General features: G+C 36.8%; 3 protein-coding genes across 5 annotated transcripts in view; 1 reads left to right on the forward strand and 2 right to left on the reverse strand.

Annotated features, from left to right (window-relative positions):
- LOC116841785 (UBX domain-containing protein 1) overlaps positions 1 to 6,207 on the forward strand; it is a 62,500-nt gene extending 56,293 nt beyond the window's left edge. The window contains exon 8 of the mRNA XM_032810150.1: positions 5,061 to 6,207. The gene's annotated coding sequence lies outside the window, so the exon portion shown is untranslated. The remainder of the gene's footprint in view (positions 1 to 5,060) is intronic.
- Positions 1 to 9,303, reverse strand: part of LOC116841783 (ATP-binding cassette sub-family G member 1) — a 37,801-nt gene extending 28,498 nt beyond the window's left edge. The window contains exons 1-2 of one of the 3 annotated variants that reach the window (XM_032810137.1): positions 9,145 to 9,303; positions 7,041 to 7,143 (exon numbers count right to left, since the gene is read on the reverse strand). In XM_032810137.1, coding sequence (XP_032666028.1) covers positions 7,041 to 7,096 — 56 coding nt within the window. In that variant the 5' untranslated portion in view covers positions 7,097 to 7,143; positions 9,145 to 9,303. Of the gene's footprint in view, positions 1 to 7,040; positions 7,144 to 9,144 lie in introns of those variants that run through there. The other 2 variants (XM_032810139.1, XM_032810134.1) reach the window with 2 other exon arrangements.
- Positions 9,304 to 10,573: 1,270 nt separating this feature from the next.
- Positions 10,574 to 11,262, reverse strand: LOC116841787 (40S ribosomal protein S28-like). Its single transcript, XM_032810154.1, has one exon. It carries the CDS (start codon positions 11,044 to 11,046, stop codon positions 10,849 to 10,851), a length of 198 nt encoding a protein of 65 aa, XP_032666045.1. The 5' UTR covers positions 11,047 to 11,262; the 3' UTR covers positions 10,574 to 10,848.
- Between the last annotated feature and the right edge of the window lie 509 nt (positions 11,263 to 11,771).

Consider the following 11,771-nt stretch of genomic DNA (forward strand, 5'->3'; position numbering starts at 1 on the left):
GGATTTATATTATTCTTTACGTTGTTAATTGAAAATTTAAAAAATGAATTCATATTAATCATAATTTTTCGCACAATTTGAAAATAATTAAAAATATTCTCGCTTGACGTCGCGCAATCGAAATTTATATAATCTATGTCAATATGTGATTATAGAGGTTAATGATGAAGCCTTTATAAATCGACATGGCTCGAAGGCACAATATAGTTTCACGTGGCAAACGTGACTATGTTTACTAAATGCAACTTATATCTTTCGCGCATTAGTCAAACACAATGCGCTATTTATCGTCTGTATTATAAGAACGAAGCTACAATGTATCCTTGACCGTGTCCCGTCACGTATCGTACCTTTGCTCGCGTAGAATATAAAATGGAAAGATCTTCAGGAAAAAGAATTGCGAAACCAATAGTCAGATGTCAGAAAAATACTAAACTGCATCCTACTCGAGGCGAATCGTAAAAGTAGAAAGTATAAAAAGAACAGTTCGCTGAAACGTCTTTAACGTCGCATTTGCAAAGAGATAAAAAGACGTTGGTGTTTGAACTTTTTGCATAAGCCAAGAAAATGCGAAAAAAAAATATAATTACAACTCCAAGTGGCCAACAAAAAAAAAAAGAATTCGAGCGACTTCTTTTTTTGCACAGCCGACACAGTATTTATGTTAATTGACAGCAGAATTTATTGGAATCGCGTGCCTATAGGAGTGCGGCCAAGTTTCGGCCCATTTTTAATGGGATTTTGTAAAATTTGGAATATTCCAACAAATAATATATAGAGAGATCGCTGAAAAAGTGAAAAATAGGTTCACGAAGAGCATTGAATTAATACATACATCGATTTAAAGTACAGATCCAGTAGATTAAGAATATAAAATCTCGATATTATTCTCGCAGTCGTTTGGGAAATAAACGGTCCATAAAAGGTTGTAATCTCAACAAACAGCCATACTATTAAGTTTGCAACTTCTTGGGCCGTTTATCTCCTCAACGATTACAAAAATAATATCAATACTTCATATTTTTAATCTACTCATCCTAAGCTTCAGATCGGCATATCATTTATTAGAATATCCAAAATCAGTGGAAAAAGGACGAAATGACTATGGATGCTTGGCTACATTTTTTCGATAATTCTAATATTATTCCAACGATTATATTTACTATTCAGACTGTATTTACTTCCAGAAAATACGTCTTACCAAAAGATATCGCCGGAATATTAGGTTTGGGTCATTCCTTTTTGATGAAGTGAAGTAAAATGTTCGCAAAACGTCGGAATCAGACAAAGAATAATTCACGTGGCTCAAATCCGGAAACCAAATTTAATATTTATGTAAACCGCGAAAATCTCAGATATCATGTTGCCGGAATGGCACGATTGAGTTTCGAGTGTAACACGTGCGAAGCAGGCGTTACTCCCCCTTTCTCCCTATCAAATTTTTAATATTCTTAGCCGCCCTATCCTTCGACGCACGCAAGCAAATAAAGCATCTTGACGAAATGCATCATATCCGCCATTTATTCACATGTAACACATCGTTTAACATGAAAATGATTACCTTGTTTTATCCGGATACACTCGAAATATACTTGAAAACCGGAAATTGAAATCGCTGTTAAACTATCAACAGAACAGCGTATTGCTTGCATAATCGTGATTCTACTGCTCCTGCGTTTACGTAACCAGTAGCGATTATTACGTAATAAAAATGATAATAAGGTTACTCTACTTCTGTCCTTGTTGCCCACAGTGTTATCGTAAAAGATATATTAAAACTTCTTTATTTCGATTCGCGAAAGAAGCAAATGTCTCTGTTTCTCTTTTTCGCGACCAAAAAGAAGGAGGTAAAAATGATAGATTTTCACAACAGCATCTTTTCAATGTTTAATCCCCGGCGAATTCGATAAATCGCGATAACGAAGATTCTAAGCACGCTACTGTGAACGTGACTATTTTGCCAAGCGCAATCTTTTCTTGCTAGAAATCACGCGACAATAATACACATGAAAAAACAAGAGATTGCTGAAGAAATGGAAAATAGGTATTTACGAAGAGCATTGAAATAATAGTTAATGCGCGCAAACGATGTATAATCTTTTTTGTATTTTCCAGACAACTGGACCATCAATCAGAGCTCTATTAATGGAGAGAAATCTTCCAAATTCTCGTTATTTAAAAGAAAATTTATTTCAAGTAATGGTACTTATTTTCTCATCCGTGCGCTGAAAGCTGAGAAAAGATATTGTGAATCTCATTGAAATTAATCTCTGGCGCCCATATCCTCTTGTTCAAACAAAAAAATACTAATAACAATTCACGCGTAAGGTTATCAGCATAGTGTTAGTGGCTTTCATGACTATAATTGGCTTTCTCGAGTGATTATAGCTGCACAAATATCAAACATGTTTCTTCAGTGAATACGTAAAATTCTGTATATCATTCAACCATTTGTAAATAACGCTAAGATCACAAATAAATATTAAACAATACGATGGACACGCACACATCTCCGTTACATGATTAAGCATGCAGTTATTTATCATTCAATTACATATGTCAAACCTTGACATACAATCGGAGGTGAAAAGATTATCCGTAATTTTTGGAATAAATTTTACGAACTCATTTGTCTTATCTAGTGACAGTATTCCTCCCATCAGAAAATAAATTCTCCTATTAGACAAGACGGAGAGTTTAAAAATTGATCGAGAAAATAATCTTTTTGCCCGCGACTGTATGTAAAATATTCCAAACGACGTGGAGTAACACGGATGACGTAAGAAATCTAGCGTTATCTCGTTTCAATGTAGAGATTATCGCTGGTTTCGCATATTGTAAAACCATATAGTGAAGCGTGGTTCAGAGAACGATAAGAGATTTATGCATTTTGCGAAGAAACGAACGATTTGTCGAACACAATTCATTATTACGAGCTGAAGTAAATATCTATTAACCCGGCCAGCCTGTCCAAGATACGAGCGTCAATAATCGTGTAATGTCGTTATTTTTTTTACCGATTTATCTGAACGTTCCGTGGGAAGTTTTTGTTTTGTTTTTTCACAAAAGATTTATGTATTGCGGGAGACTTTGTTGACAAATTATGTAAATGTCGGCAGTCCCAATGAATAAAAAAGGGAAGGAGGGGATGAATAGAAAAAAAGAAATGCGAGCTGAAATTTCAGGAGCTTGCGACCATAAAATTTTTTCGCTATCCATCCGTAAAGTTTCCTCGCGAGTGATTCATTGACATCGAACGCGGAAAGCTGCTGCGATATATGTCGCTTACACAACAAGAAATGCAAAGTCCACGCGAATAAATCAGGAAGATAACACGTGTGGTACTAGCGACAAGGAAATATCATGTAGAAATTTCGCTCGCGTATTTACTCGACCATGAATCGTCACGTTCCTTATTTCCGTTAGCATCAGCAACCTCAGGATAATTAAAGCCAACGTTGGTTGACCTTAATTGCGTATGTACGTTTGATAATGCGCGTCATACGTGAGATATAAAAGACCCTCGCAAGCTGTAAGACAAGATACGGCGACGGACTTTATATTTTGGACGAGCATAATTGAGATAGATCGCTGCCAACGGAAAGATAATAGAATTGTCAGTCATGTAACGTCAAGAAAAGAAATCACTGCAAGTGCGTTTGATTCACGATAATTTGCATTCGCGCTCGTGATTATTTTCGCAAACCACACAAATTGGATTTTGCGAAATTGTGCTATCTATCAAAAGCAACAACAAACTCGCGTCCAATATAAAGTAGTCACAGAACGAAAAGTAACTGACCCCTGGTCGCGCTAATTACCAAGAATTTTATGAAGACATAAAATGATAAAATAAATACGTGTGTCGGATTTGAGCATGAGCCAGAACGACTAAATCGATATGTGTACAAATAAAATAAATAAACAAAAAAACTGGTGTATAGCGATTCGCGTAGAGACGTAGCGTTAGTGTCTCATTAAGAAAATTCCATGTCCGTGTCAACATTGACCTCGGTTCCAACCGGTTTCGCATAGCGAATATTGGAAAAAAGAGAGTCATGACGGACGACGGGTGGAAAGTTTTTCTGACTACGCAACATTTTGAACCAACTGGTTTTGGCACATGAACGCACGTGGTTGCAAGACGGACATACGGTTAAAAAGTGTCATTTGTTTGAAATAGATGGTATCATATCGACAGCCATAGCTTTGTGATTACACAATCTATTATTTCACAAATAAATTGCCGGGTTCCTTCAATTAAGATCGTGAAAAGACCTAAATCCAACCTATTTTGGCTTCAAGTTTACTGGGAGAACGTTGTTATTAGTGCAATTTCAAACAGTGCTTGTGCTGAGAATGCTAAGACACAAAATGCAATTAAAGCTTGAAAATATACACGGAGAAAATGTAGTGAAACTTACAACAAAATTTTCGTAATCTTGAACCGATCATGACCGAAATTACTACATATCTATCGAAAAATGTTGTGCACGTTTAACTCTTCACTACAAAATTATTGTAACTATTTAAATGTTTTTTTATGTCATATATTACATGAGGATCGTCAAATTTACTATTTCCATAGTGATTTATATTACAATTTCAGTAGCAGTCCAGCTTTACAAAATCATTGGAAAGAGAAGTACGAATTGAATGTAATTTTTGCTGCAATATTTTCTCCATGTACATATTATTATAATCATGCATACTTAATATTTGATTTTGTCGTGAAACAAATGCATGTTTGATTTTCTTTGTGGCAATTGATTTTGTGCTGCTAATAGTAAATCATCCCCACTCTTATTCATTAATGGAATAAAACCTGCAACATCACTTGACATTTGCTCGAAGATTATACTTCGAGGACCAATGCAATGCAACGTATCAGATAATGCGGAACGAAGTATCAAGTTAGGTACAAAGTCCTCCGTTATACAATATTAGTAATGTAACATTAGTAGTGTCTTTGCATGTTTAATTGTCGATATATGTGTTGTAAGTTTTTGGATAAAAATGTACTACACATGTCTCTCTATCGCGTCAATTGATTTTTACAGATGTTTCTTCGACCGCGACCAATTTCGTAATCCAGAATCTCGAGAAGCCAAGTACGCGTCCGTCGTAGAAGACGAATTTGAGAGGAAGGACTAGCGGAAGGACTTAAGACGATGTTTCTTGACAGACCTATCTATTCAACTGTTTGTCGATACGAAACGGCCTTACTTCTTGACGCAGCCTTACTAGTCACAAAGGTCAAGCGATTTTCCAGAGAATATGTGTAGTGGGATGAAATGACAATTGCGGCAAAAAAAAACCGGTTTGATCGCTGATTATATAGATATTATCCAATGTGACACGTATCATGAAACTCGATATAATTTCTAGAAACATATCAACGACGACGAGTAAGCGAGAATGTGACAGCCGTAAAGTACAAATTCCAAAATGTTTACTGTCCTACGTAGTTGGCGATAATCAGCCGGACAATCGATGATTATTGGTCGTATATATATCTTATCGCGGAAAAAAGAATCATCATTGATCAAGATTATTGGTTCGCTCACGAAAATACGCTCCCACAGATGTAAACGTTGAAATTGTCGGAGCATGAATCAAAGCAACTCGGAAGAATCGGACAGAATCTAGGTTTTAAAGTGATACATTACAACTAAAACGCACAGCAGAATTAATGGATTAGTGTGTCATAACTGTACAGTGTAACTATTCTTAAACCTATAACGTCGCGAATATAAAAATACTACTCCGACATATCAACTTAATTTTCTTAACTTAACTCTCATGAAAAAAAGGATATACGATAGAGAATATGTTTCATTATAGCTGCATATTTAATATATGGCGAAAAGTATAGATCTCGCGGATAATTTGCATCTGAACATCATTTTAAACTTGATTGGATAAGCCATTAGCGGCATATTGGCTTATGATTTCAAGACTAGCTCGGGAACTCGAAGAGTACAAAATAGTCAGATACAAAATGTCAGATTTTTATGATTTTCACCCTGCAAATATTTCAAAATTATTTTCTAGTCGACACTCTTGACTTGACATTTAATTCTTTAGCGAAATTACATTTAAAGATGTTACATTAATACAAATTATCTTCTATTGCCATTTCCATTAGGAAAAAGCTTTAATAACTGCACGAATGATCGTTCATTACGTTTCTATAGTATAAGCTTTCTATAATATAAGCTATAACTTGATTATCTCATTTTGTGTTTCTTAACTAGTTCAGTGATCGAACTTACTGCTGAATAAAGAAAAGAAAAAAAGGAGAAATATCTACCGATTTCAAAGAACTCGAAACTCAAGATCCGGTTATCGCTTGACATTTGTCGGGATACATTCCTACATACACAAATAACTAGCAATTATGTAGAGCAAGTCTGACGTCATAAGTGCAAATATGTCATTCAGTGAAAAGAAAATGCAAAAGAAGGCATGGTCGCGCATAGTCTAAGAGTATTGCGATAACACCGATTTAACTGCCAACTGCGATAATAATGATCAATGCTTTAACCTAAATATAAAATTTTAAGAGAGTGCATTGCATCGCGTGCGCGGGCTTTTTCGCAAAATTGAGTTTCACACATACTGCAAGTTTAAGTGTGTTATTTTTAAACGTATAAAGGTATTATTTTGGCTGAAGTCTTTTTTACGCGTTTTTTTCACAGCTTTAAATTACGTCGTTTAACGCATTTAAGGCATATAAATTATAATTTAATACGTTTAAATATTCAATAACGTGACTTATAAGGAAGGAATGTGTAAAAAAAGCTAAAATAACACAATCGAATTTGCAGTGCAGACTTTTGCGCATAAACACTGTTCTTTAAAATCCGTCCCGTTATCCCACACGTCGATATTCGTGTTCCGATAACGCGTTGTTGATATGAAGCTCGAGGGATCGCTCAATTTTATTTCTTGAAACTTCCAAACTACGCGCACAATATACGTTCATGAAGCTACCGCAGAGAACGCGACAAAAGTGTACAATTTTGTTGGGAACTCACCCGTTAACATTACTGATCAATCCGTTCTGCACGTTATTTCTTCCGCTTTCCACCATGGCTGCGATTACATTCGCTCTGCGAACTGTCGACTTATAACGCACACCTGAAATTTAAGAAAAAATTTTTAGAGAGTATATCCTCTCGAAAATGGGAGAAAATGGTTGCAATCGCGTGATATAAATAAATTATTTATTCGCTGTAGAATATGCGACAGAAGACAAACTATAAAAAGAAAAAACATATCTCAGAAGAATTAATTCCAAGTAATTATGTGCGCAAGCAAGAATTGCGTAAATACATCGGCGATTTGGAGCATGTAATATTTTCTCTATGTAGTATTAATTTAAATACATCTCTCTACGTAGTATTAATTTAAAGACATACATGTGCATGTCTATGTAATGTGCATGTTTATGTAATAAACAATAAGTTTATATAATAAGCAATTAAGTTTAAAAATAAGCATATCACAATACACAAACACAACGCAATGTAATTATAAAGCATTAGTGTAAAAAAATTATGAATTGTACATGATGCTATATTTGTAATTGATCTACATCTTGGGTCTCTTATTTTCTATTCTATCCCATTTTATTGCACAATTACAACAATCATTACATCGAGAATGGTGATGTAATCGGTGAATCAAGTTCACGTTCAGCACCGTAAAATTATTTCACGATAAATTCACGAATGGTGTAACGATAGCAATTTGCGAATGATTACGATCGCGCAATTTCGTTTTTGCTTATGACTGTTTTGTAATATATCTGTAGAAATAGTGTGACCGATTATTCTCGGCATATCATTCATCAGGTGGCGGCGCCAAATGCGCACATTTTGAATGGTCAATAAAGGTAATGGTATCTTTTCTCGACGATTTTAGCTCGACGTTAAATCTAAGTAATCAAGTACCATCAGCCTTTCATCTCGAAGGCAAAAGATACTATAGCGCTTATATTACCTGTCGTTACATAACACGCTTCTTCGATTCTTGAACTTTGCCACGTTCGTTGCTGTGTGCTTCGAAATAGGCAAATTTCCCTATATTTCCATTACTTACACGTATTACAACATTAACATTTGATCGAATTTTTACCCGTGTTGTAATTCTTTTCTTATTATTGATTTTCTTGTTTATTAATTCTGTTTATTAATTTTGTTATTTATTTCGCCTTTTATATATACATATAATAACTGGATTTATTTACTTAAGAGAAACAGAAAAAGTGAGGAGGGAAGAACAGACGAAAGAACAAAGTTTAATCCGGATGTGAACGGAACATGTAAACAACTTATTCCCGCTCAGAGATTTTTTCAAGCTATACACAACTTAATATTCCATTAATTTTTGCGTAGCAAACGTGACACCGATATGTTGCAACGGTAATAATTCCGAAAATAGAATATACGTAATAATTCCGAAAATAGAAAAGGTCGAACAACGTAATACGTATGGAATAGCTTAAGCAAGAAATACGAAAAATATCCCGGTTACTTGTAACAGCGTGCATTCGCGACACATGTGCAGTGCACTTCGTCAATCAGTGTACAGAGCTGTGGATGCACAGCTACCGCAATATATAGACCGAAACATGCCAAGCCGGTCGGACGTATCAGGGCAATTCGCCGAAGATACACTTTCATTTCGGCTTTTATGTATACATCGCTACGTAAAAGTACGTCGCCCTACCGATTAATTAACGAACATGTTCTTACGCAATACCAAATAATAATAATAATAATAATAACGAGCGTAATTATACATGAAACGTCTGAACAAATATTTAGAAAAAAACGTGCTTAAGAATATATTATTATTAAAAGTTACAAAAAATATACATTTATATAATAAATTTGTCAAAGTCGTAATCTCGATGACGCGCAGTTGCTATTATATTAAATGTGTTCAACGTTACGGAACCAAATATGCTTCTAGAGTGCGTAAATAACTGCGCTGTTGTACGTTATACGTATCATACATTTCATATTTCGTGCTTTCGCTTTCTCTCTGTCCTCTCTGCGTTTGGCTCTGTAGAGACGCTTTATCGTGCACATGCACATGGCGTTGCGAAGCGCGAAGTAAACATTTGATACTTACCAAAGTGAACAGAGCGTAGAACCTTGTACTCTTCGTGAGTTAGCAAGCAGGCCGCGTGAACTTTTGCGTGTCGCGAGAACCGAAATCTACGGCGCACCGGCACTCACGCGCGTGCCGATTGACGACACAATGTTAAACTAAACGAGCTGATCGATCCTCCGTGGCAGAGTGCCTTCTGTTCGTCGCGAATTCTGGCATCCCCGTTCGAAGGTAGGGATTGGTCGTCGATAAGACCTCGGCATGGCTAACTTTGACACCCATGTTCCTCTCTCAACCGCACGTCCCCACCAGTCGCGAAAAGCATACGTCGCCGTTCTTCGTCGTTCCGTACTGTCGCTGGCCTGTCAAACGTCCATATGCACGTCACCGACACGTATTACGCATGGCCGATGCTTGACAGCGGTCGAAGTCAGCTGACCAGCCGCCCAAGGCACCCAAAGCGCTACGGCGGTGTGTGACGTAGTTGCACGTGGGAGGAGAATAAGGAAAATCTGAACCCGAAGTTGAAGTCGGTAAATTTGTTATCAGCTATCATGTTGATAAAGAGTACGTACTACATAATTGGTATAGTTGAGATATAATTTATCGCTATGTTATTATCGATGAGAAAAGCAAAAGTGCGATGATTAAGTTAACTCTCTGTTATTTCTCGGTCATCTGTGAACTGAAAAAAGAACTGGAATCATTGGTAGCTGTTCGGCTGTCTAGCTGATGGCTGTTATCAGTCATCGGTGTGGTTACTTACTACTGATTACTGAAGAACTGACGACTTCGCGTATACCAACCGTGGACAAGTTGAACGTTGAATACACGATCTCCGTTGTAAATATTTTATCTTAAAGTCTGTGTAAATGCGTTTTTATAAACATTTTCCTGTTTTACAAATAGAATCCTTTTTCTCTGTTTCTTTCTTGAAACATTCTCGCGTAAATAATAATTTACTGTCCGTGTAACGTACAACACTTGTGGAGAATCATCAATATTGTAGTTGATGGGAGGTTTGTGTTTGTGAAGACCCTTCCAAACATTACAAGCGACTGACTAAACTTATAATGCAAATAAAATTAGAAAATAGAGCCTATAAAAGTTGAGCGCTAGAAAGCGCTCAACTTTTTTGTACATGGAATATAGAATTGTATATTTCATAATTTATATTATTAACAAGAAATTACATCTTTTTCTAGCGCACAACTTTACAGCGCTTAGGCTCTTGTATGCTCTTATTTTCAATTTTATTTTTGATTGTTTATCTCAGAGCGCCTTTACATTAATTATTTTTGTTAATCACGGATATTTTGAAAGTTACCAGTGTATCGATGTGTAGAGAATCGCAGTTGTTTTCAGTCTTCTTTGCAGAATTGCTCAAAAAAGCATGATTAATTTAACATATTCACTACGTATATCGTGAACATCACCTTTCTATAATGAATAACAGTTAATATAAAATCTTTATTAACACGCTATGATGCGAGGGAATAATACAGCGACGAGGAAACTCGTCTTTCCAGACACAAGTAAAACATGATTCATACATTATTATAGATGTGCAAAGTACAAAATAACAACACGATTGTCACGCGAACAGCAACGATAGCTTTTTTCCCATGCTCTTGACAGACGTTCTTGATCCAGAATATAATAACGTGGTTCCTCCAACAGTGGAATTTTGGCGATTACGTATCATCACTGTCTCATCTCCCCGCGTTAACGGAGTCTTCTGGCCTCCCGCTCGGATTCCAGCAATGTCAGGATGTCGCCTTCACGCACGGGACCTTTGACATTTCTGATAAGCTGTCTGTTTTGTTCGTTCAGGAACTCTACCTTGACCTGCGTGCACTGTCCTTGAGATCCCGTCCTGCCTAGGACCTTTATTACTCTCGCCCGAACTATAGGCTTCTCCATGCTCTATCGGAGTATTCCCTGTCCGATTGTGCTGCGACACAGGTAGAACAGCTCTTGTATAACGTGTTGCAATACTCGCAATACTGCACTAATAATGCCATTTGTATGTCCGGGCAGCATGTTCTAGCGTGTGGAGGGGATATGCACACAAATAAGCGTGTACGTGTGCACGCGGTGCGCACGCTAGAGCACGCTGCCTGGACCTACAAATGGCATCACTGTGTTGCACCGAACTCACTCGCCACCAACCCGGACCAGATACGGATCAAATAACATCTTGACAACGTTCCAAGTGAACGCGGTAGACGCTAAATAAGGACATGTAGTAAAAATTGCAAAGAGCGCATAGATAATTTAGGAAGCTCCGTAGATCGCTCCAAGTGTAACAGAATTCCACTCCCTATTTCTATATATATCTATCTATCTTTGTCTAAGCTGGAGTAAAATTAAAATGTGAAACGAAGTTGGTAATCTGGTCGCACCGGCGTATCTCTAAGGAATACTTAAAATAAAACCGGCCTGGCTTCACCATTGGTCGTACGGACCACGTGATTTCGATTCACGCTGTCCAGACGTCGATTCAAACAACTGCGATCCAAGCTCATTGTGAATCTTTTGAATGAAATACTACTGTACGGAGTATTTTCGCGCGACGCGAAATCGAAAAGTTTATCCGCGGATGCTGTGATTCGATTTCTCTTTGACAAAAGGATTCGTCTGGGCGA

The sequence above is a fragment of the Odontomachus brunneus genome, unplaced genomic scaffold, assembly GCF_010583005.1.
Source record: "Odontomachus brunneus isolate Ranch 3 - 2012 unplaced genomic scaffold, Obru_v1 Obru_scaffold_018, whole genome shotgun sequence".
NCBI lineage: Eukaryota > Metazoa > Arthropoda > Insecta > Hymenoptera > Formicidae > Odontomachus > Odontomachus brunneus.

What these genes read in the sequence shown, in the direction of transcription:
- LOC116841787 (XM_032810154.1), bottom strand. Translation starts at nt 11,046, where the DNA reads ATGGAGAAGCCTATAGTTCGGGCGAGAGTAATAAAGGTCCTAGGCAGG.